General features: G+C 35.9%; 1 protein-coding gene and 1 long non-coding RNA gene across 2 annotated transcripts in view; one reads left to right on the top strand and one right to left on the bottom strand.

Annotated features, from left to right (window-relative positions):
- The window catches only part of LOC308670884, a 472,772-nt gene that overhangs the window by 415,852 nt on the left and 30,253 nt on the right, over positions 1–26,667 (top strand). The window lies entirely within an intron of this gene.
- FSTL5 (follistatin like 5) overlaps positions 1–26,667 on the bottom strand; it is a 387,142-nt gene that overhangs the window by 16,429 nt on the left and 344,046 nt on the right. The window contains exon 12 of the mRNA XM_081332684.1: positions 14,773–14,922. Within this exon, the coding sequence (XP_081188810.1) occupies positions 14,773–14,922 (150 nt within the window). The remainder of the gene's footprint in view (positions 1–14,772; positions 14,923–26,667) is intronic.

A 26,667-nucleotide genomic window follows, 5' to 3' on the forward strand; every position in this document is an offset into this window, starting at 1 on the left:
AACACCCTCAATTTAATTAAAGGGAAGATACAGACATCAGCCAATCCTATGGAGGATGAGGAAAACTAGCTCAGTTGTTTGGCACTCTTTCTACAGAAGAACAACAAATAATTATACACAAACCTGAGGCAGTCAAATCAGTGCTTCAGTGACTGCTTGCAACTGAGTCCCTCAACGCTTTACTGCCCTCTAACTGTCCTCCTACTGAAATGTCGACAAGTTCATTGTCTGGGTGTTTAGCACCCTTAAAAAGAAGGTGCTCCAACTCAAAGCTAATTCAGACAAATGAAGGGAACATCAAACTGATCAATGTAACACAATCCTTCTATAATCTTCCAGATGATCAGCCTAGAGGTGATAATCTCTAAAACTGGACTCTAAAGAACAGACTGGTTTCATCCCCACTGGTTCCTCCTCTATGGATTCTGATTCTATTTATCCAATGGCTTCCCTGTCTACAACTTGTTATTTCTATGAAAATGTACTGTCAGGGTCCCCAAAGAAATGTGTCCTTTTCACTTTCCCCTTTCTATGCTTTGCTTTGCCTTTGTAACCATTCTTTTCGGAGGGGGGTTCCTCTGGGATGCCTTTCACTGTCTTGCTGCTCTGCCCTTCCCCCAGGAGAAGGAATGCATCTCCCTCATCAGGGTGACAGTTGGTGCTTAGAGCTAGAACAGGGGTGTCAAACTGCCAGCCCACAGGCCAGTTTCATCATACCGAAGCCATGCCCACCCCATTGCCGGCAATGCAAAAAGAGTTGCGATACGTCATGACACGTCATGTGATGTGGTGAGTTTGACACCCGTGAGCTAGAAGGAAATGAAAGTGAGAGAGACCTTGAAGAATGCACCAACAAAGCCAGTTACCAAAACACCATGCCACCTGTGTATTGGCGGGATTTCAAATGGACACTGGGACTCTGGTGGAAGGAGTAATAAAATTAATATGTTCTCTCCATAGGAATTTTGATGTATGACTGCCTTTTGCCTCTAATCCCCATTCTGGCCTTATTTGTCTGCCTGTTATACTTCTCCTATGGAATTATTCCAGACTCAATACAATATCCACCTAAATGGCAACCAGGGGTCTGCTCTCTTATCTTCTCCTCCAATTACCAATTTGTTCAACCCAAGTGTTGTTCCTTCTGCACAATTATCCAGACAAAGCAGCTTCAAGAAAACCAGCAAAGTGGCAATTACATCCTGCTACAATCTATTTGTCCTCCTTTGGAACACAACTGGATGGACTCTAAAACAAGCAGGCCCTGATTTTCTTAGATCTCTGCCCCAATTCAATTTTTTTTAGAGTACATGGATGTTAAGGGATTTTTAAATCCCAATTACTTTTTTCTGTTACATCATGTATATTCTAGTCTCAAAGTTGGCAGACCTGAAGGAGTGTTAGATCTTCAGCTTCCAACTTTTGTGTTTAAATTGTAAAACAACTCTTCAGTTTGAGAATGATATATTACCTTTTTTAGTCTGACAAATTTTCCTTATTGCTCATTAATTTATATCTTCTTCTTAGAATCACATTCACATGTCATCCAAACCTAGAACCTTCAATGGCTTCTATGACTTCTATGGTTCAAAAGCGCACACTAGCAATAACTACATTTTATAGGTCACAGTGGGCAAATTACAATTCAGCAGCCATCAAACTGTTTATTGCTAAAACAGTTGCCCAACTATTAAAGATGACAAAACATCTATCAGCTAGGAGAATTTTTTGTAGCTTGCATGTTCATGGAGAAATATGGAGAAACGAAGTTATTATGCCTGATTTTCCTCAACCCAGAAAAAGATTTTGACAATGTTCTGCATTTGCTCATATGTTATGTAGTATGATGTGCCTGGGCTTCTCATAAAATAATTCCAAGAGCTGAGAACAATATAGTCCCAGCCTTTTTTGTATTAGGAGGGGTGGTCAACCAGCAGGCAGCCACTATGCCAGAGAGGATCAGTTGCGAAGGACCAGAATTGATGACAGGCTACAGATCACCTCCAATATGGAACAGCAGCTGTCTCTGCCTGATCTAAGGAAGTTGAGAGTGGAGCGGAAGGAGACACAGAGAAGGTTGGCGAAGTTGTTTGCAAGGAGACAGCCCTGTCCCTCCTCACATTCTGCCTCATGTTTCTTGGCTCTGAACTTCAGACTTTGTGAACTTTGGACTTGGCTCTCTGACTTCAGACTCTTGGACTGTCCTGTGGTTTTTGGAACCCTGGATGTGTGCTATGGACTTTGTATTTGTGGGTATTGTGACTTCCCTCTTTGCCTTGTGGGGCAGCTAGGACCTAGTTAACGGAACTGGGGAATTCAGATTGAGGGAAAACTGAGAGTTAGGGTGGAGCTTCACACCACCATTGGTGGGTTGTTTAGTGCTTTGTTAAGAGTGCAATAAACAGACTCTTTTTAACAACCTGCCTCCAGAAGCGGTGAATGCTCCAACACTGGAAGTTTTTAAGAAGAGACTGGACAGCCATTTGTCTGAAATGGTATAGGGTTTCCTGCCTGAGCTGGGGGTTGGACTAGATGACCTCCAAGGTCCCTTCATTGTTATTATTATTATTATTATTATTATTATTATTATTATTATTATTATTATTATTATTGTTGTTGTTGTTGTTGTTGTTGTTGTTGTTGTTGTAGTTTGTTGTTGTTGTTATTATTATGATATTATTATTATTATTATTATTATTATTATTATTATTATTATTATTATTATTATTATTATTATTATTATTATTATTATTCTCTGCCTTGCCAGCATGACTCGGGTGAGAACAGATGGAGGTTGCACCAATAATATAGAAAATGTGAGGAAAACACCTACAGTATAGTGTTATGGCCATGTTCTAGGAGCAGCATCCCACACCATTGCCTGCACCCCTTGGCACATTATTTGCATAGAGTAACTTTGCAGTCTTGCCCTTGCTCGGGAGAAAGCCAAATCAATAGTAAAAGAGAGAATTAGGGATTGATCACTAAAATGATACAACCAGTGCTCTTGAATTCTATCACCAAATATTAAATAGCTGCAATCCTTCTAGTAAGGGTATCTATACAATCTAACCCTAAGCAAACATAGATGGGCCTTTTCCAGAGTCCATTTGATGCCATCCCTTCAGTGCTGCTAGTGGGAAGATTTCATGAAATCCCTTATTTACAGAGTTTGCACTTATGGATTTAGGGAAACAGAAGCTTTTGCCCATGTCGTCATATGATGCCCTTTGAATGATGGCTGAATGATGCTTTGATCTATCCAATAATAAATTTGAGAGACATACTGATAAATTTTATGTTTATTTCTTTTCTAAGTATGTTACCTCCATTCTGACATACCATACCCAGATATCTGACCTAAGTCCAACAATTGTACAAAGTTTTTAATTAAATATGTTGTTTTATTGTCTTACTGTTTTCTTTTTCTCCCTGATAATGAATTGCTGCATTAAACTATTTCCCTTTTTCTGCTGTAAAGGCTGGACAAAGACTGTAATAAAGATATTTGATTTAATACATATATTCCATTTTAGCTGTTTAATTTTTTTCTTTGCTGTTTTGGTCACACTATTATAGAACTGTGAAGCACAGCTTGTTTATCAGTTTGACAAGAAGAGTACCAGCTGGCTAATTAAGTGAATCTAATTTAAAGTAATGATGTAGATCCTCAAGATAATGTGAAAATGGCTGGCAAAGACCACTGCAATGTTTAACTAGACTCCTGAGGTGTTACAAAAGCCTCTGTATTCCCCAAAGCAAAAACTGTTTTTCTTCCAGATTCATGGGCCAGTTGTTTACTGCTTTTCTTTTTTAAAACTTTAGTAGATAATAGTTTCAATAGTCTTTTATATCTGGATAAACTGTACATTAAAGTATCACAATAAAGAACTAAACTAGAAGATTTGATAGTCACTAGAAATGCAGTCTAAGTACTTTTAAAAAACAATTTTATTGAAATATATCTACAGATAAAACTAATACAAAATATAAACAAAAAAGAAAAAAGTGTAGAGAAAAAGAAAAAAGTCAAAAACAGAAAGGGAAAAAAAATAACTTCCTTAAAGTATAAGAAACTTGAACAAGACTTCTAGTTTTGACGTCACGGCAATGCAGATGCAGAAAGACAGGGCTCTGTCTTTTGTGTTTGGTTTCACCCTGCTGGGGGATCCTGGAAAGGGTCGTAAGTCGCCCCATAGGGGCGGCAAGCAAGGAGAGGACTCTTGTTGATCATGGTGTGTGTGTGTGTGTGTGTGTGTGTGTGTCAGCCCTCCCACCTGATCTGAGGAAGCCCTCCAAACCAGCAAGGGAAAGACTGGCTGCATTTGTGTAGCCAGTCCTAAGCTGCTGAAAATGGAAGTCAACAAGTACTAACAAGCAATTTTACAACATGGAGGAAACTAGGTGAGACCTGATCCTTTCTTTATGATTTTAAAACCTCTTCCTGAAAATCTGCCCAAAGCAATCCTCCCGATAAAAGAGGAAAAGGGAAATTCTGCCCCATTCCCTCAGAAAAGAAAAGTGGTGAATTAATTACTTGGGGAAAATGGTGAAACTCATAAGACCTATTTGGAATTAATATATACATACAGCTTTAAAATTTGGGGACTAAAAGTGTTTTTAAGACCTTTTTTTTTTAAAAAAAAGAAAAAGACTTGAAAAGTTTACAATATAAGTTTGGGATCTAAAAACTGAAAAGTGGCATTGATGACATCTAGTGGTGAATTATGGCACTATAACTTATTTATGCCTAAAAGAAACCTGGCCTGAAGCCCAGAATTAAATAACATTTTGGCTGGCCTTGGAAGCTTTTACTACTGAGAATTTCAGCTGACAAAAAAGGAACAGGTTTGGGGCTGCTTATCTCGGTGGCAGAGATGATAAATATTTTAAATTTGGCCTGTTTGGATTTTGAACATAAATACTGACTTTCACAACTGTATTGTGGAATTATTTTCTTGTAGAAGCAATGTATGAAACACTTTTGATTATAAATTTTGATTGTTGAACAAACTTCAATGTTTCTTTTTTCTCCCTGGACAGTCAAAATATACTATGTCCACAGCATTTCACTGGTCTACTAATTTAGTCACTTTGTCAAAGAACGAAATAAGATTGGTTTGGCATGATCTGTTTTTAACAAACCCATGCTGGCTACTAGTTATAACTTTATTTGTTTTTAGATGTTCACAGTTCTGGTTTTTGATTATTTTTTCCTCAGTATCTTCCCAGGTATTGCTGTTTGGCTAATTGGTCTGTACTTTCCTGGGTCTGTTTTTTGTTTTGTTTTTTTTTAAGATGGGAACCACTTCAGCTCTTTTCCAATCCTCTGGTAGTTCCCCAGTGCTCCAAGATTTTTTTAAAGATATGGTACAATGTTCCTGAGCTACCATCTGCCAGTTCCTTCAGAATTCTGGGATGTAATCCATCAGGTCCTAGTGATTTATATTCATCAAGGTCAGACAGATGTTCTCTTACCATTTTCCTGCTTATTTTAATTTTTATTTCTAGTCTGTCTTTTACAGTTATGTTGTTGATAGGTTGGGCTATAATTTCTTTTTGCATGAAGACTGATGCAACGAATGAGTTAAACAGCTCTGCTTTTTATCTGCTGCTTGTTACTTCCTTGCCATCTTCTCTTTTTAGTGGACCGACTGTTTCCTTGACTATTTTTGTTATTTATATGTTGAAAGAAACTTTTTTTTAATTATCTTTGACTGTCGTTGCAAGTCTTTATTCATTCTGAGCCTTTGCTTTCCTGACTTCATCTTTGCAGATTCGGGCTATCTATTGATATTCTGTGTTAGTTATGTGTCCCCTTTTCCATTTTATTTTATCAGAGAGATCTTTGGGCAATTGTGCTGGTTTCTTCTTGGATTTGTTGTTTTTCTTTTTTTAGTGGTATTGCATTGGACTGGGTTTTTATGGTTATATTTTCCAGTGTACCCCACACTTCCTGAGTTTTTTTCTCCTTCAGGATTTTTATCCATAATTTTTTTTGGTTAGGGTCTCTCTGAGTTTGTTAAAATCAGCTCTTTTAAAGTTTAAGACACTGGGTGGATTATATTCTATTGCTTGTGTCTGCATTATACTGAATTCCAGTATGACATGTTCACTCTCACCCAAGTTTCCAGCAACTTCCTCTAGTTTCCTCCTCTAACTTTTCGATGACAAAGTTGTCAGCTAAGTTGGTTAGGAATCTGTTCAATCTCCCACTTGCTGCAGAGTTGAAAAGCTTCTATTGTTAGTGTGTGTGTGAGTGTGTGTGTGTATGTGTGTGTGTATATGCATCACTCTCTGTGAGTGAGGGAGTGCACATTCACAAAATCAATCCTTTTATTGTTTATTAAAAAGAAGAAAATTAAACTTGCATCAAATTTCATTCATCAAAGAAACTCACCCAGTGTAGTGAAACTTGCTTTTTGTAATATCCAGAAACATATAACAAGCAATTCCAAAAATGATTAAGAAAGGAAGTGTAGAGCACAACAATGATGAAAACTGTAAACCTGAATGCATTTGGGTCAATATAAAAGGGAGAAAAAATGGCATTGCCATAGGTGTATACTATAGGCCACCCAACCAAACAGAGGAAATACATGAACCTTTTGCTAGTCAGCTAACTAAGGTATGTAGGAAGCACATCACAATAGTAATGGGGGACTTTAACTGACATGACATCAACTGGGAGACAAACTGTGCACCAAGTGGAAGATCCAACAGATTCCTGACAAACCTAGAAGACAACTTTGTCACCCAAAAAGTAGAGAAGGGAACTAGGGGATTAGCCATTTTGGATTTAATTCTCACTAACAGAGATGAAATGATAGAAGGTGTTGAAGCCACAGGAACCTTGGGAGGAAGTGATCATGCAATATTGGAATTCAACATTCTGGAAGCACAAGCAATAGAATACAGTCAAACTAGAGTCTTGGACTTTAAGAGAGCTAATTTCAATAAATTTAGAGAGAGCTTGGGAAGGATTCCATGTATGAGAATCCTCAAGGGGAAAACAACACAGGAAGCTTGCAAAGATGAAGTGAGGAAAGCTAAGGCTCAAAATGAACTAAGCCTTGTGACCAGTCAAAAATAACAAAAAAAGCTTCTTTCAACATGTAAAAAACGAAAAAAGTGAAGGAAATGATTGGTTCATTAGTGGGTGGAAGTGGCAAGAAGGTGACAAGCAACAGGGAGAAAGCAGAACTATTTAACTCGTTTTTTGCATCAGTCTTTACACAAAGGGAAAAAAACAGACCAACCTATCAAAAGTAGTGCCATAGAAACACAAGTTAAGATAGGCAAGAAAATGGTAAGTCAGCACCTGCCCAGCCTAGACGAGTTCAAATCAGCAGGACTAGATGGATTACACCCCAAGGTTCTCAAGGAACTAGCAGATGTGATCTCAGAACCACTGAACTATATTTTTCAAAGATCCTGGAGTACTGGGGAACTACCAGAGGACTGAAAAAGAGCTGATGTCATTCCCATCTTCAAAAAAGGGGAAAAAATGGATCCAGGAAATTACAGACCTATCAGCTTGACCTCAATACCTGGGAAGATAATCAAACAATGAATCAGCAAGCACCTGGAGGCAAACAAAATCATTACTAAAAACCAACATGGGTTTGTCAAAACCAGATCATGCCAGACAAATCTTACTGCATTCTTTGACCAAGTGACAAAATTAGTGGATCAGAGGAATGCTGTGGATATAATTTACTTGGATTCATAGCTGGCTGACCGGCCATACTCAGCATGTGGTCCTCAATGGAACTGCATCTACATGGAGGTAAGTATGTAGTGGGGTGCCCCAGGGCTCTGTTCTGGTCCCAGTGCTCTTCAACATCTTCATTAACGATTTGGATGAAGGGATAAATGGGGAACTCATCAAATTTGCAGACAACACCAAGCTGGCAGGAACAGCCAACACTCCAGAAGACAGGCTTAAGATGCAGGAGGATCTGGACAGACTTGAACACTGGGCGCTATCTAACAAAATGAAATTCAATGGTGAAAAAAGTAAGGTTCTATATTTAGGGAAGAAAAAACAAATGTACAGGTATAGTATAGTGGGTACCTTGCTCAATAGTAGTAACTGTGAGAGGGATCTTGGAGTCCTAGTGGACAATCACTTAAATATGAGGCAGTAGTGTGCTGCAGCTGCCAAAAAAGCCAACACAGTGCTAGGCTGCATTAACAGAGGGATAGAATCAAGATCACGTGAAGTATTAATACCACTTTAACAATGCCTTGGTAAGGCCACACTTGAAATACTGCATCTAGTTTTGGTCACCATGATGTAAAAAAGATGTTGAGACTCTGGAAAGAGTACAGAGAAGAGCAAGAAAGATGATTAGAGTTCTGGAGGCTAAAACATATAAGGAATGGCTGCTGGAATTGGGTATGTCTAGTTTAATGAAGAGAAGGACTAGGCATGACATGATAGCAGTGTTCCAATATCTCAGGGGCTGCCACAAAGAAGAGGGAGTCAAGCTATTCTCCAAAGTTCCCGAAGGAAGGACAAGAAGCAACAGATGGAAACTAATCAAGGAGAGAAGCAACCTAGAACTAAGGAGAAACTTCCTGACAGAACAATTAACTAGTGGAAAAACTTGCCTCCAGAAGCTGTGAATGCTCCAACACTGGAAGTTTTTAAGAAGAGACTGGAAGCCATTTATCTTAAATTGTATAGGGTTTCCTGCCTGAGTAGGGGGTTGGACTAGATGACCTCCAAGGTCCCTTCCACCTTTACTGTTATGATTATGATTATGTGACTTCTATGTCCATAAAGGCTACAAACATGGCTCTCCCTCAGCTGTCTTATGGTCTCCTCACCAGAAGCTTCTGTATGGTGTCCTTGTAAGTAATCCTGATCTTGGAGAATTCTGGAGAATTCCAAGGCTGGTTCTTCATTCTGCCATAGTCATAAGCTCTGCTCTTATGGAGCCATGTTCAGTTCACCATTATTTCCACAGAAGTCACAACAAATAATCTCTTATCCCATATCTCACCTCATTCTCTGACATACTACTATTAATATTATCTTAATATTAAATAGATGTTAGTTCTCATGAATCAGTTGGTCTTAGTTACAATCAGTGCATTTCTATGTCAGTTTAGTAATAATTTTATCTTAAAATGGTCCAATGAAAGTTTGTTTATATGTATTTTTGTACATATTTAATCAAACATAGATATTTTTAATCCCTTTATATCATTGTAACAAAGAAATTAAATACTGCGTACACTTTTCTCTCTTTTCTTGAAATGCTATACATAGAAAGCTAGGTTATGCAGATAGAACTGGGAAATGTCCAACACAGAACAGCCACAAAGTTATCAGCAAGAAGCAGAACAGAGTCCCTATGTGGCTACTTTCAAAATACAGATAAATATATTCAATATATTCCTGTTTCAAATTCCCCAATGAGCAAAGGAAAGAATTCTACTACTTCCCACAAGAAAAGATAATAAAATCAACCCACCCCCCAAAAAGGATTTATCTATAAATGTACAAAAAAGTAAGTTCTGTAGAAATACATATCAACACACAGGCCACCTGATAACAGGTTCATGTTCAAGGTGCCCAAAGTGTATTATACAGTATGTTCCTGTGTGTTTTACAATCAAAGTGTTTCCTATAGAGTACTTTTTCCAATATGTATTTCACTTCCTTTGGAGATCTAAGTTTGAGCAATATAAGGCTAGATGTGCAGACCTCATCATCTGAACAGTAGTCTTTCAATGTTATACTCTTCAGAGAGATAACCATGCAGCGTATATATTTTCTGCAGTGACATGGTGGGATGGTCATTGATATGAGCAAAGTTCTTTTTCAAAAAGATTTATTGCCATGGTGGAAAATTCTTTGTGCCTTTTTGGAGCTGGGCTAAAGCTGCATCATAAATAATAGAATAGCCTACTACATCACTTTTTTTGCAGCTCTGAGTCATTTTTTTTTCCACGGCAGTATTTTCATTTGGGTATGATGTCTCAGTGCAGTTTATATGTTCCATTGGTTTATATGTAGGTGACCATTGTTTTTATTTTGATTTAATTGAATTTTATTTCATAATATATTTACCTAAGAATTTGGGAGAAATAATTATAGGGTAACCACGAATTTAATCTGGCATAACAAGTGTAACACTGCATTCTAAAACAACTTTTCTTATGTATTCAGTTATATTTTAACAAAATAACATTGTTGCACTCTGTTTACCTTGGCATGCATGTTTGGGGATAATATTCATTCTCGTGGTAATGTGTATACCTATCTGTACTAAGACAAGTTAGGTGGGGTGAGAAAATGCATAGTTCTAATCAAACTGCACTAGAGGAAAATCAAAATTCTTATGTCAGAACTGCATATTCTGTGATTTAGATTAAAAGAAAAAACACACTCTTGAAAAAGTAAATGCAATTGGATATTGTATCTTGATAAGGGAAGTGCCTATGAGACTAGAAATAATGCTGAGCCAATGGTTTCACTCAAACTGCCAAAGAACTACTAAAACCTCAACTACTGTATAATATGGCAAAAATAAACTGATATTTCTTCCATGGCTGGCAACTTTCTGTAGAAATTTCCACAATAGATAAAACCTTTCTAGTTTTCATATGGAAATTAATGTGACAGAATGAAAAGACCATAATTCTATTTCTCAAAAAAGAAATCTCTCTGCCTCTGAAAATGGCATGTAAAAATATAGTGTGCCATTCAGGTAGAGAAAGGCTGTGAGCACAGCCAATGTGAACTGCAATAAATGTTATACTGAAATAATGTTGTATATTCTAATACAGATCTTTCAAATTTCAAAGCCTTTTTTGGCTTGAACTTCATAAACAAAAAGTAAAAAATAGAAACTATGTGTATTACTTATATCTACATAATACTGCTAAGCTTGTAAGCCACCCTGAGTCTTCGGAGAAGGGCGGGATATAAATGTAATAAAAATAAAAAATAAAATAAATAATATAAATTACATGCGCTAGAACTATCTGATTCTTATATTTTTTTTAAAAAAAAATAATTATGTTGCTGAGCAGTATGATATTTCAACTCTATAACTTTTTTACACTATATGTGCACTATTTGTGATGTTATAAAGAAAATGTATAAATAAAACTTTTGAGCACTGGAAAGTGTTAAAGACAAATCTTTCGTGGACACTTTTAATCAAATTGATTTTCTTTTCCCCCCTTTTCTTCCATTTTTATGAAGAAGACAGCTGCTTATTAAATATTTTATGCCTATTTATGCAGTGAAAAATACTGTTTGAAGAAAATTTACAGTAACATATTTTAAAATATCCCATTTTTAGATCACTATTTGTGTTTCAATACAAAGTGATAAAATGATTTTTTTCCCTACAGCAAAACATTGAAAACATTTTTCTGGATGGTTTTAATTGGTTTTCTTTTGTCATGGATGAAAACTTCTAAATCTGAAACTTATCTAATTATAGTACTTTTAAAGATTTGTAATTGGTTTCTTTGTTTGATATGTTATATAAATAAATTGTCCATAAATGTATGTATATCATGAACATGCATGAACTGCATTTATTTATCTAAATGCACAAAAAATGCAGAACATACTGTATATGATAAACTGAGAACCCAAAGGAAAACAACATCTACAGTTCTGAATTGTTTTTCTGCAAATGCAAATGTACCCAGTATATGTTTTGTTCCATTACTGTAATAGTCTAAATTGGTTCTGAGCAGAAAAAATATTATGCATTTTTTTTAAAAAAACTAAATTATAATAGGCTGCTTTAGAAATTATGTCAAAGGGAAATGGGCAGAGTGTGATATTCTGAGATTTGATTAGCATTAGTGAAATGCTAAAGAATTTATATGACTGTCCAGTTTTAAATACATTATTCTTCTTCCACAGTCTCTCTGATTTCCTACATTTTTATTAAATCCTAAGGGAATAGATTGTTAAGGATATTCTACCCTTTTAAGTTCTCCCTTGAGCTTAGCTATTGTCAATGCTAAGGACAAAGTTGCTCATGAGAAATTGCTGGAGAATTTTGTCCTTTCCTGGAAGATTTGCCTACACAATTTCTCTGGTCCACAAATCTGTTAGAGAATTTCAAGAGCCTCCAGCAATTTTTTGAGCCCAATTTCTTTTATGCTACTGTCAAAAGCAAAAATAAGTAAATCAGTAGACTTTTGGTGGTGGTGTTTCTTTCCAGTTTCCAATGTTCCCATTCATAACAATTTCATACTAAAGCTTGCTGTTTTTAGTGTATGCATTTTGATTAGCAATTACCTAATGTACTGTAGAGTACATTCATAAGAAATATGACTGACAAAGATATGAAGGATCTGTAGACAAAGGTACTAAAGCATTTTTAAATATCTTAAAATCAAGATATTTGGAAACAGATCAGGCAGATTCCTCCCTAATTTACTGAATATAAGAAGGGGGTGAAGGTTGAAGAGTATTGTCACACAGTCAGACTTGCAAGATTCTGTTATTATAACAAATCAGAAAGAGGTTTTAGCCATCTTGTACAGTTAATTTTCTTATTTGGTCTATCTAGTGGGACAGACATTACACAATTTTGCAAAGCATTTTCAGGAACAAATTTGTATGATTGTTACCACACTATACATGAATAAGCAACTGAGTAGATTTTTTTGTAAGACTGAGGCTGCTGCTTTATTGCAGAATGCATTGGGGGAAAAAAGTGACTTTCAAAAATAAATGAAAGTAAAAGTTGGAGTGTTGATTGAGAATAAACGTAGATAAATTAAAGTTAATTTAATAATAAGCAGGCATATACATAGGATGAAGGCTATTGCTAAGCACATTGATTTGTGCCTTAGATTGTAAGCTGCCCTGAGTCTTGGGAGAAGGGTGGGATATAAATGGGATTAAAAAGAAATATTTTCTCCTTAATCCATAATTAATATGCATATCTGTACATATATAAGCTACACTGAATTCAGTAAGATTTACTCCTACAGAAAGGTGGCATGGTAATTTAATTTAATGCAAACTAAATTCTATAGCAATGCATCAGTCAGGTCATAATTGTATTTTGACATTTGTATGTTTTCTAAATTTTGTGATGCATTTCACCAAAAAATAATAATAATAACTTTCACAAAAATGCACATATTCAAAGAAGTAATACAGAAAAGTATTTACATTGGATAACATTTTTCAAACTGTGAAAAATCTATATTTTCACACACACACACACACACACACTCAAAATGAATATCTTACCGTCATAATAAAATTAGCTTTAACGCTGAAATGGAAATCAAGTTTGCCTAATTTTTAAAAGTGAAATTGTTTCATCATTAAAAAATATTCATCTACTCCCACTGACTCCAAGAAAACATATATAGATTGGTTGCCTCATATAAGTATATGTGCTTTGACTCATCATCTCCCCCTGAATTTATAAAAAAGCTTATTTATTATACATGGATTTGTCAAAGCATGTGAGCACAGTTTTTATTATTATTTTTGTCACAACTGATTTGTACATGTTTGTTTGTTAAGCATGCATAATATTTATTCACTATGCAATGCCTTATCAGGATTTTTTTTTATACTTCCACTAGGGATTAGGAGAATGGAGAGATTAAAAGAATGGAGGTGTCCTAAAATATGTGGTAAAATACAATATATGGCTGATAAACTGCATTAAACTGATTTCGTTATAAAGTGGAGTGATTTAAAAAAACCATGTGCTTTAGGACTGAGTAAAAATAGACAACCTAATCATACTTGGCTGCTGGAATTAAAAGTTGACCTGTAAGTATAATTCCAGGTTCCTAACAGGCATGACAAAAGCAAATTTAATGTTCTTTATTTTAAACTCCTGTTTTACCTAATATAAACCAAATCAATAATCAATGAAGACAAATTGTCTTGTCACTCACAATAAAGAGTTGAAGGTATTTTACAGGAAGCTATTAACCACTCCTGACAGAAAACAATATCAGCACAATACAATAAATGGATTTAACTCTGAAAAATGTTTTGCATTTCTCAGGCCTTATTGGAAGCCTTATAACAACACAATAGTAAAACCTCTTTGGAATTTCACAATCCAGGTTAGCCTGACAAGTGACCACTACTTAGTGGACCTTTTTTACATCAGGGTCTGGTTTTGTGGAGGACTATTTTTCCCAGGGATTGGAGGGGAAGAAGAGTGTGTAACCTAGATCCCTCATATGTGCAGTTTACAAGAAAGTTCATGCTTCTATGAGAATGTAATGCCGGATAGTCTATGGTGGAGCTGAGGTGGTGATGCTAGCACTGAGGAGTGGCTGCAAATACAGATGAGGTTTGGACCACCTCCAGCTGTGCAGCCTGGTTCCTAACAGCCACCAACCACTACTGGTCCATGGCCCATGGGTTAGGGACCCTTGTCATAGAGTAGAAGCTTTGCATGAAAAGGAGCCACAAATTTAATTGGAGGTATCTCCATTTAAATCTGTAAAATCTCCAAGGTGTAACATAATATAAAAGAACGTTTACATTCCAACTTCCAAATGTTTCAGTCTACAGCTCTCAAAAATATTTATACAGGCTGGAAATTCAGAGTCCCAAATACCTGAAAGGGAACAGCTGAGGTAAGCATATGTGAGGAGCCCTGTGTTCTTCTTTTGAATATGAATTGGTACATTATCTGGGTAATATTTTGAATGCTACTAGTGCTTTCTGAAAAAAAAAATGTATTTCTTTAAACATGGCCATTTTAAATTAGTTAATTACTATACAATAAGATATCTTACCTGCACAACTTTTTGAGACTGTACATCAACAATTAGCACTCTGTCCAAAGTCGGCTGAGTTACATATATGAATTTATCCTTGACATTAGCAGCTGATGCCCAGACACATCGCTGGACTTCATCCCCATCAGTTTTTGGACAGACTTCATCCTGGAATTAAGATAAAATTTGGGGTGAGTGGAGGGAAAGGGAAGAATATAGCTAGCCTAGAAAGCAAGCATTTTGAAGGATATATCTAGAGAAAATGAGCTCCTATCTCCTATCTCCAACAAGATAAAATGAAATTGAGCTATTATTTTAGTTTTAAGTACAACATTATGTTTCATGTGCCTGCATCAGGATAACCCCTCCTTAAGCAATTTTAAACAATATATCTTAAACAATCTAGCTTTCTTTTGAAATTACTTATAAAATATTTGTTAAATAATATTTCTTTTTAGATGAATAGATTTTAGACATACCCAGAATATTACCTTATAATTATATATTTTTGCAGGGTACAAGATGTGAAATATACTGGGAGTATTTGCAGTTCAAAACAGGCAAAACTGGATTATATAAAAACATGAACTACTAAATTCCAAGAAGTTTCTTATATGCTAGGAATACATCTAATGTTGTACCAACACATTTAATCCTATTTATATTTCACTTTTAAATAAACAAAGCTATGATGTCATAGCTCTAAATAAAAATATAAAAGTTTATAGAACGTTAATAATCTCAGTGCATTAGAATTAAAACAATATTATGTTCAGGTAAATCCCTAGAAATGAATAGGAGTTCGTTAAATATGACTGAATTTATTTTTGACATTAATGAGTTTTCTGATATATGACAAAGGTATTCCATGTGGCAGCCTTGAACTAGAAATTAAGCTGGCTTAAGAAATTAGTGTCCAGTTTTCAAGTTAGGCAGATTCTGGCTGGACCTTCAGTCCCAATACTGATTAATGAATTTTCCCTGCCTTCTTTTGCAGCCTACTCATGGCAAAAAACCCAATACTGATTTCTGTGAGTGGATCTTTAGGGGAAAATAGTTTCTATTGCATGAATAAATAACATTCTGCAATTATAAAATCATGACATTGGAAAGAACTTTGGGAGACTTATAGTTCCAATCAGGGCTTTTTTTCTCATAGAACGCTCAGAACGGAGTTCCGGCACCTTTTTTGGATGGAACCTTGTAGGGTAGGCAAGGCGGGTTGAATGACATGTGTGAGTTCCGGCACCTTTTTCTTTTACAAAAAAAGCACTGGTTCCAATACAGGCTGATCCATAAACTGGCTGCTTGCTCAACATTTCACAAGTCTGCAGGCAGACAGGTGGATTCATTTCACCGTTCTGTCAATTGAGCTAAAAGAAGAAACTGGCAAACACTTGCCGTTCATCCCAGTCTTTTTGCTCAATCAAAATATATTTCCCGAGCATTTGGCTTTGCAAGACTTATTACAAGCATTTCAACAAACCAAAACAATAAAAAGGTAAAGGTAAAGGTTCCCCCACACATGCGTGCTAGTCGTTTCCAACTCATCTCATCTCATCTCCATTTCAAAGCCGAAGAGCCAGTGCTTGTCCGAGGACGTCTCCACGGTCATGTGGCCGGCATGACTAGACGCCAAAGGCACACGGAATGCTGTTACCTTCCCACCGGAGTGGTCCCTATTTTTCTACTTGCATTTTTACATACTTTAGAACTGCTAGGTTGACAGAAGCTTGGACGAGTAACAGGCACTCACTCTGTTATGCGGCACTCGGGATTCGACCCACCAAATTGCCGACCTTCTGATCGACAAGCTCAGTGTCCTAACCCACTGAGCCACCGCGTCCCTTACCAAAACAATACTGGATTCTAATTCAGGAGTATGATTGCACTGGAAAAGAAGTGGTATTTTCTCCCTATGTTTTATGATTGTCAGGAACACATTTGGGGTCTACTTGTTGTACTTGCCCACCCAAGAACAAAAACATACAGGATCCTTTCCTCCTTTGCAACTCTTTCTCCTAGTCAGACTCTTGTATCTCTATCATTTTTGTTTTTTTCAGTCATTTCTGTCAAGACAATTTAAAATGTCAGATTTTTTCCCCAGTTCACTGGCTTAAAAAGAACAAAAAAACTAATACCCAGTGCTTCACTGTTCAAGCAGCCCAGGATGACACGAGCAACCAGAAGGGAGAGACTGTGCCCACCATAACACATGCTTTCTAACTAGAACACATACTTTAACTACCTTAACACAAGGCAGACAACACAGCATTATGTGTGCTAGCATTAACCTTGACCCACACAAGAAAAAATGGTCATTATTAGCCTTTTGTGGCAGGCTAAGGATAGGTTCATGTTGGGGCTGTCCTTGCACCAGGGCAAGCAGGCTGAGCTCTAATCCCACATTGTTACAATATTATGAGATGGGAGAATACATATTATCAAATGTATAGTCATGTTTATTGTATTTACACAAGTAATGCTGAGAATGCCTTATAGTTATATATGTCATTCTTGTTAATGTAGTAGCAGAAACCACTTCTTTTAAAGTGAAGGATAATATTGATAGAGTCTTTAGTTGCTATAAATACAAGATTTGTTTTTTTTTAAAAAACACCAATTTTTTTCATTTCCCCAATTGTGTATGATTCTAATTTAATTACTAATATTGAAAGGATGATCCTACCTAAGAATTCAGATATAAGTATTGGATCTGATACATGTAGGTATGTATGTACGAATGTACAGTATAAAAGTGTGTAATTATTTATTTGAAGACAAATTATACTTTGGAATTCATAATTCTAGGAAAAAAAGCTTCCTTAAGGTAATGGGCAAATATTCCATGAATATTCCTAAGCATCCTTTTAGTTTCCAAATATAAAGTGCTCCATGGATTTACACAGTATATTATATTGATCATTAGTAAATATCACATTCCTAACAACACATTATAAATCAGCTACCAAATATGAGTAGAAATGATTTTAATATTCCAGTATTAATAAAGAAACAGTTTAATGTTAAATAATGTAATATTTTTCAGCAGCTATTTTTTTAAAAAAAAATCTTTCACGTCTACATCTTTTTTAAAAAAGCTTAAAACTGTGGCACATGTGTCTGTATTTCTCTTCATAATATTCTTAGGGACAGCTCATCAAAAATATTTTAGCATACATATGATTTTATTTTATTTATTTTATTATGGGACTTATATGCCGCCCTATCTCCCAGAGGACTCTGGGCGGCTAACAGCAATAAAAAACAACAGTACAAAAGTTAAGAAAAAATTAAATAACAGCCCCAAATATTAATTACACAGTTAAAAATTAAAACTTTTAAAAACCCATCATCAATCCAGGTCAGCCTGATGGAAAAGGAACGTTTTGAGGTCGCGGCGAAAGGACCAGAGGTCCAGGGCCATCCGGACCTGGAGTTGATTCCAAAGGGCTGGCGCTCCCACAGAGAAGGCCCTCCCCCTGGGGGTCGCCAGCCGACATTGTCTGGCCGACGGCACCCTGAGGAGGCCCTCTCTGTGTGAGCGCACTGGGCGATGGAAAGTCATCCCCGGCAGCAGATGGTCCTGCAGATATCCTGGGCCTAAGCCATGTAGGGCTTTAAAGGTAAGTACCAGCACCTTAAATGATACATATGAGTCCCTTGAACTGCAAGGCGATCAAACCGGTCAGTCCTAGAGATCAGTCCTGACTGCTCTTTAGAAGGCCAGATCCTGAAGCTAAAACTCAAATACTTTGGCCACCTAATGAGAAGGAAGGACTCACTGGAGAAGAGCCTAATGCTGGGAAAGATTGAGGGCAATAGAAGAAGCGGAAGACAGAGAATGAGGTGGCTGGATGGAGTTACTGAAACAGTAGGTGTGAGCTTAAATGAACTCCAGAAGATAGTAGAGGACAGGAAGGCCTGGAGGAACGTTGTCCATAGGGTCGCAATGGGTCGGACACGACTTCGCAGCTAACAACAACAGCAAATGATACTTATTCCTAATGTAACTGCTTTTATTTCATGCATCCTAGCAGACTGCTGTAGCAATACTTTTGAGGTATCAAAGATTATGACTTCATGTGAAGAAAAAGCAGCAGGCACTGATGAGTTGTTAAGCAACTATCTCATTTCCATTCACAGGAACTTCTTTGGCATAAAAAAGAAGAAAAAAACTGATAACTGTCATGTGGAATATTTTAAAAGACACATTTTATAGTTGATTTAGAATTTTATGGACTCCATTTTTGACAGTTTTTTCTTGATGCACTGTGAAGACACAATCTGAATCATCACATGTCAAAATGAAATATAAATAAAATTCCTAATCCCACTTATAAAGTGTCTGTGCGTAAAGAAAAGGCTGCCATGAAATGTAAAATCATTTCAAAATAACAGCTGTTTATTAGAAATAATTAGACATTATAGAATATGTCCTGTAGATTGATTATCTATCTATCTATCTATCTATCTATCTATCTATCTATCTATCTATCTATCTATCTATCTATCTATCTATCTATCTGACATTATTTGTATTTATTTATTTTGTTTGATTTCTAAGGCCACCAAACTCAACACTGACTTTGGGTGTCATTCAGACAGATAAAATATCTAAAAATATTTTGAACATGCTAAAGTTTTGGGAAACAAGGTTTTAGAGATTATTTAAACTCTTACAGGGTCAAGACAGTCAAAACATCTGCTGTTGTTGTTAGCTGAGAAGTCATGTCCAACCCATCACGACCCCATGGACAACGTTCCTCCAGGCCTTCCTGTCCTCTACCATCTTCTGGAGTCCATTTAAGCTCATGCCTACTGCTTTTGTGACTCCATCCAGCCACCTCATTCTCTGTCGTCCCCTTCTTCTCTTGCCCTCAACCTTTTCCAGCATTAGGCTCTTCTCTAGTGAGTCCTTTCTTCTTATTAAGTGGCCAAAGTATTTGAGTTTGAACTTCAGGATCTGGCATTCTAAAGAGCAGTCAGGGTTGATCTCCTCTAGGACTGACTGGTTTGATTGCCTTGCAGTCCAAGGGACTCGCAGGAGTCTTCTCCAGCACCATAGTTCAAAGGCCTCAATTCTTTGGCGCTCAGCCTTTCTTATGGTCCAATTTTCACTGCCATACATTGCAACTGGGAAGACCATAGCCTTGACTATACACACTTTTGTTGACAGGTTGATGTCTCTGCTTTTTAGTGTGCTGTCTAGATTTGACATGGCTTTCCTCCCCAGAAACATCTGAGGGAATGCTATTTCAAAGAGCAGGTGTCAAGACTGAAAATTCCCTTGGGAACAGCATTCCCATTATTTCCCATTATAACAGCCAGATTCTGGGATCATACTACTATCATGGTTACAACACATGAAACCCTTCAAAAGAACTTTGAGGCATTGTTTTTTATTTGAGAAACAAAGTATCAGCACTACATAGTTGAAACCAAAAACTAATTTCCCCTCCCCTGGATACAAAGCAACAAAATATAGTTCCCACCTCCAATAAACAGTCATAAATCATATTCCTCAAATACCTTGAAGTGTGGGCTTCCTCCCCAGCTCTCCAGCCCAGCAAAACACTATCATCTCTGGGTCCAGTGTCCTTGGGTTCTCACGGCCGAGTATTTATTGTTATGACTATCCCACCTCCCAACATCAACTAATTCTAAAAGCATGGAGAAAATGGCTGCATTTTCATCTGTTGTCAAAGCAAGAACATCCGATGTTAGCAGCATTGACAGCTACAGTGAATCAATAGGTCTCATTGCCCATTTTTATGCATTTCTTCAGCAGCTTTGAAAGGGCATGGAATTCTTGAATTCTCCTACTGATCATAATGAATTGATTGAATTAACGGGGAATGAAGTGTCTATATCTTTGTGACAGTAAAAATAAAATACGTGTGTCTTGTTGACTTGTACACCAAGCACTTTTCATATAGGCAGCAGTGCATCATTTGTCCATATTATCTATACAGAACTGCATCATTTTTCTATGTACTATTTTTTTGTATGTTTATAATCAATTGACAAACTTTTGCGAACTTGTCATTTACCTTATTCAGAAATATAACCCTGACATCAAGATTTAGGAGGCAGAAATATTATTGGGCAATATCAGAGACTGAAAGCTATATCAAAATAAGAACAACAAAACTTGATGAATGTTGAACCTGATTGGGAAAAAGTGATATGAATTGTAGCCTTTGAACAATGAAGTTCTTCAATATGAAAAAATATTTACATATTTTCTTTTTACCATTTACCTGTAACAGAAAGTGTTTCAAGAGAATATGAAAGATCAGCTTTAAAAATTTATCACCTTTAAGAAATTTGTCGCAAGCAAGATGGCTCTACAGGGATGTCATCAAATACTAGTTTTATACTATTAGCATTTTGAAGGAACAGATTGGGGCTGTGAATGATTCCAAAGAGAATGTGGTAGTTGAGTTAGAACTAACTAACAAACAAAATCTAGTTAAAGCTGAAACATCAAACATTTTTATAGATCAGAATGCCAACAAATCTTTCAAAAATCACCTTTGTTGTGTCAGGCAGAGAACTGCTTTTTTCTATGACTCTCTTTTTGTAATGTGCTCTGTATGTATTTACATATATATCTTGCTTTCATAGGGCTATCTGTAATGGACTATAGGAAGATGAGATGCAAGCCAAGAGTCAAATAAAAACAATCTGAGTAGAAAGCAGGAAAGCATCTCAGGTCTGACCCTACCTGCTTTTCACAAAGATATAGGAAGAATATACAGGTGGCCCTTGACAGTTTATTTAGTGACCAAAGTTACAATGGCATGGAAAAAGTTACTTATGACCATTTTTCACACTTACAACCATTGCAGCATCCCCATGGTCACATGATCAAAATTCAGATGCTTGGCAACTGACTCATATTTTTGATAGTTGTCCCAGGGTCATGTGATCCCCTTTTGCAGGCCTTCTTACAAGGAAAGTCATAGGACATTCATAGGACATTCATAGAACATTGAACATAGAAAGGTTGGAAGCGAACTTGGAGGTCTTCTATTCCAGCCCCCAGTTTGAGCAGGAGACCTTATACCGTTCCAGGCTGATTGTCCAATCTCCTTTTCATAAGCTGGTAATAAAAATATTTACATTTAAAAATACCAACTTTAAGAGAATACTAACTTTTTATCCTATACCGTTCATCTGGGTTTGATCAGGTCTGCTCACTCTTGCTTGCAATTAAGTGGATGCTTTCAAAATGATTCTTTAAAATTTAATGTTTAGTATTAAATTCAAGGTAATGTTATAGAGAAGTTGATACAAATGATCCAAGTCAGTCAGGGTCCAGCAAACACTGGTCCTCAATCTCCCACAAACTGGGATTCTCCATTGTTGCTGCAACTCTCTCTTTATCGTTGATTTGTTTGTTGATGTCTTCCTCAACAGAATGAGCCCCCTCTGATATGTGTATTGTCAGGTTGTGCTTGAAAGGTAAACATCACTGAAGTTTCATTCTCAATCAGAGTCCGATGAGCGTGGCCAGCAAGCAGTGGGGCACAGTGGGTGTGAACTGGATAGTGATCAGGCTCCCCAAGTCAGTGAGGAAGCCAGATTCATTTAACAACTGTGTTACTAATTTAACAACTTTGTTAAGTTGTTTCTCTTAGCAACAGAAATTGTGGAGTCAGTTGTAATTCTAAGTTGAAAACTCCCTGTATTCAGACCTTTGAGATTCTGTTACAGTAACAACATGATGAAAATAGTGTTAGTAATCATAATTTTGATTTTGTAGTCTGGACTACTTTGAAGGCTGACAGTAACTATAGGAGGGCAAAGAAACTAAATGATGAAATGACTATTGCAACACCATGATGTAAATGTTGCCCCTTTTACATATGCATTATTCCTTCACAGGCCACTGTGTAAGAAACTTGCAGTACACAGTTTGTTATTTAAATTACATAAGGGGGCTTTCAAACAATCTCAAACAATCTTCAGAGGCTGACGTTATTGTCTTTTTTCCCCAGCAAAAATCCCTGTTTATGTTAGTTTATTCAGGAGAAAAAAGTGGTAAACCTCCTATCCTTTGTCACATTTTTTTTAAAAAATCATAGTGATCAAATAATAGGAAAAAATGTGATTTTTTCCAATGTTTCTTTCCTTTTTAATGTTAATTATATCACTGCTTCTTGACACTTCCTTAAACAAAAGTTATTTTCTTTTTTTTGTTAGTTATAAGAAAGAAAGAAAACAAAAACAAAGGTTCAGCCTCGCTCAGGGGTTTTGAATGATTTTACTTTGTTCAAGTCAATATAAACTAATTCTTTTATTTCAATAGAGGATTTTTATATTCTAAACTAGTTATATAACATGTTATACAAACGGATCAGAAAAGTTATAATAATTATGTTAATGTGTTCAAAGAAGATGCCACAGCTTTTGTGTTCAGAGCATTTGTTGTAATGATGCATCAGATTTATATGTATCCCAAATCCAGAGGCAGATGCAAGTAATTTAAAAATATTTTGCAGGGGCAAAATAGGATTTAGTTTCTGCATTGTTCTGGTCCCATCAAACTCTAAGTAAAAGCACTTATTTGTTGAGGCAAGTTTTTGTTTTGCTCTCTCTCTCTCTCTCTCTCTCTCTCTCTCTCTCTCTCTCTCTCTCTCTCTCTCTCTCTCTCTCTCTCTCTCTCTCTCTCTCTCTCTCTCTCTCTCTCTCTCTCTCTCATAATCAATTGATAAGGAAGAAATCAATTTATGAAAGCCCTTTTTAAAAAATCAACTTTTTTTCAGACCATTGAATGCTAAGTGACATTCAGATTTCATTGACTGGCAATGTCATTAGAATTCAACATTCATCCAGTACTAACAAGGTCAACAGAATCTCACAGCCAGTGATGGGATGTAATTATTTTATTATGTTTTGTCCACATAACTTTCTCTTAATTAAAAAAAATCAAAGATTTGTTACATTTAAAAATGTTGAAACTGATTGTTTCTCCTGCTGTACAGTTCCCCCCTAACTGCTTGATTTACTTGACCTTTGAGTATATACTATAGGAATATTGCTTCTTTGTTCTTACATACTAATCTATTTCTAAAATTTCTATTATCATTGTGTTATATTGCTATTATTATTATTACAATAGTTATAAAGGTAGACCTTGACTTACAACCATAATTGACCCCAAAATTTATGTTGCTTAAGTGAGACATTTGTTAAGTGAGGATTGCCCCATTTTAGAACCTTTCTTGCCACAGTCGTTAAGTGAATTGTTGCAGTTGTTAAGTTAGTAACATGATTGTTAAGTGAATCTGGCTTTCCTATCGACTTTGCTTGTCAGAAGGTCACAAAAGGTGATCACATGACCATGGGACATGAGAACTGCATAAATATGAGTCAGTTGCCAAGAGTATGAATTTTGATCATGTGATCATTGGGATACTGCAAAGGCCATAAGTGTGAAAAATGGTCATAAGTCACTTTTTCCAGTGCCAGTAGCCTTTGAACTTTGAACGGTCACTAAATTAGCTGTTGTAAGGATTACCGGTACATGAACTGTATTAAACAAGTCATTTTGGTCATACAGTATAGGTTTATAGTTTTATCTGGATTGAGTTTTGTTCCAATTAAGTTTCTGTAATAATGTCTGTTTGTATAGATGTACACTTATACAAATGTAGAATTTCTACTTATATATGCATTATTACTATTATTGTGGGGTGAAGAACTTAAGAACATTGCTAATCTTTGTTACAGATTTGTCTTTCCATGAATGCACAATGGCACTATTCATAGAACAACCACTTGAGAATATGACACTGCTTTTAAAAAGTTGCAAGCATTTACAACACCTGTGCTTCTATGAGTCTTTAAATACTATTTTGAAATCAGATCTGAAGTACTACACCACCTTATTGTGATGGGCTTTTTGAAATACTTGTACTGCCCTATTATTCACACCAACTTTGTTTTAAAAGCAGATGCAAACTCTTCTAATTCACATCATATCTGAGAGGGACTATCCTTTTCATATTTAACATTTGTATTTAAAAGTGCACTTTTTTCACTTCTGTTTTACCCTTGTATGATAAAAGTAGAATGTAATCTGTCCTTTTATTTGTGTAAAACTTCCACCAATGCTTGGGTAATTTTTTCTGAATAATAATAACAATAATATTGTATGTAACTCCTTGTTCACTGACGTATAAATCTAAACAGCATGAACACATTAATAGTGTAGTTTTCTTTTTTCTTGTGGCCCTGATTCTTAGGACCTATCCAGTGCTTTTAGATCTGGATATCTGAAATCCTGTAGATGTTTAGTTAGGACAAATAATAATAAAGTTACATAAAACTCTCTACCTTAAAATTTGCATTAGCATTAGAAACCTGCATATTAAAACAATATATAATTCAGTAAAATACGCAACTTAAGTGACTTCTTCATCAAAGGATTTTTCAATATTTGAGAAGGATTGCAATTTTACAACATATCACAGCACATTGTACAAAAAATTATTTTTGCATGTGCTATAGATGAAGAAGTTGATTTAAAGACTATAGGTTGGAAAGAGTTAAAAGTTTTTATTTTTTTAAACCTAAGCAGTAGGTTTAAAAATAATAAAAGTTTATTTAGACAGCTTTTTTACTTCAGTCTTGTGGTCAAGTGAATCATGACTTTGACTTTGACTTCCATATATTGCAAAGTTTTTCCTTTAAAATTTTCTTTTTCTACCATTATGGAACAGCTCCATTATGGAGCTGCAAGCACCATTAAGAACAATTCTTATGAACACCTTTCATATCAAAATCAGACTACCCTAAGCACAGACAGGAGTTACTTGAGCCTTGGAATAATGCTTTTAACAATAGTTCCAAGTAAACCCTGATGCAATACAATTTTCTTTGCTTTTAGTTTAATTTTATCTTTTTCATTGGTAATTCAGTATTACTGTTTAGTAATTGCCAACAAAATATAGAACATAAAATATACCTGGAAGTGTAGGATAAAAAACTTTCATCTGGGATTTAGTATGTTTTCACAAAGTTAATGTGTATTGAGTTTCATTTATGCTGTGGCTCCTGCCCTTTGGACAATCTTTCCCCTGAAATGAAATCGTCTCTCACCCTTCCCTAAGACCCTTAAGTCCTGGTTCTTCCAGATCACTTGAGGCCCCAAAGGGGAGCATCACACTGGAGGTAGTAGATTAACTAAGAGCTAATCCCATCTCTCCCCCCACCCCCTGTGCATCTCGTTCCTGCCTTCTCCATCTTGTGGCCATGATTTTACTTTGATGGTATTGTCATTTTAAGGAATATTTATTGTCATTGATTTTAATGTTTTTATACTGTAAGCCACCCATCTGTCGCTTCAAAATGAGATGGGGAAAATAAATAATATTGTTCTAGAGAAGATAAAGTAATAAAACAGTATAAAGTAATTACCAATATATTTAGCTGGGCATTTTATTTTAAAAGAATTAAGATTGGGGTCTTGTCTATTAAACAGTTGGGAGAAACTTTTTCCATCCTTCTTTCCCTCTTTCTTTCCCATTCCTTTTGAGTCACAATTCCCAGCCTGACGTTTGGGAATATTTCAATATTTTCATAGCAGTAAAAAAAAAATCTAATGGAAAAAGAAATCTTTCCATCAGTTTCAATTCTTTCTAAAATCTAAGATTTTAGGTAGTGATTTGGATTTAAAAGTGCCATTGGAAAACCTTATTCACAGTCTAGATTTCACAGAATATTACGAAATGACATGAGAAAAATGATCATAATCTCAGACCTTTGTGTATATGTTGTTACGAGAAATTTAACTCAATACTTTATTATGCTGTGCTAGAATTTATCAATAAACATCAATAATAATTAAATATTTAATTCAGTCTAATTTTAAGCAATATAAATTTTAAATTAAATCTAATT

Source organism: Vipera berus (genome assembly GCF_964194415.1).
Source record: "Vipera berus genome assembly, chromosome: 7".
Taxonomy (NCBI): Eukaryota; Metazoa; Chordata; class Lepidosauria; order Squamata; family Viperidae; genus Vipera; species Vipera berus.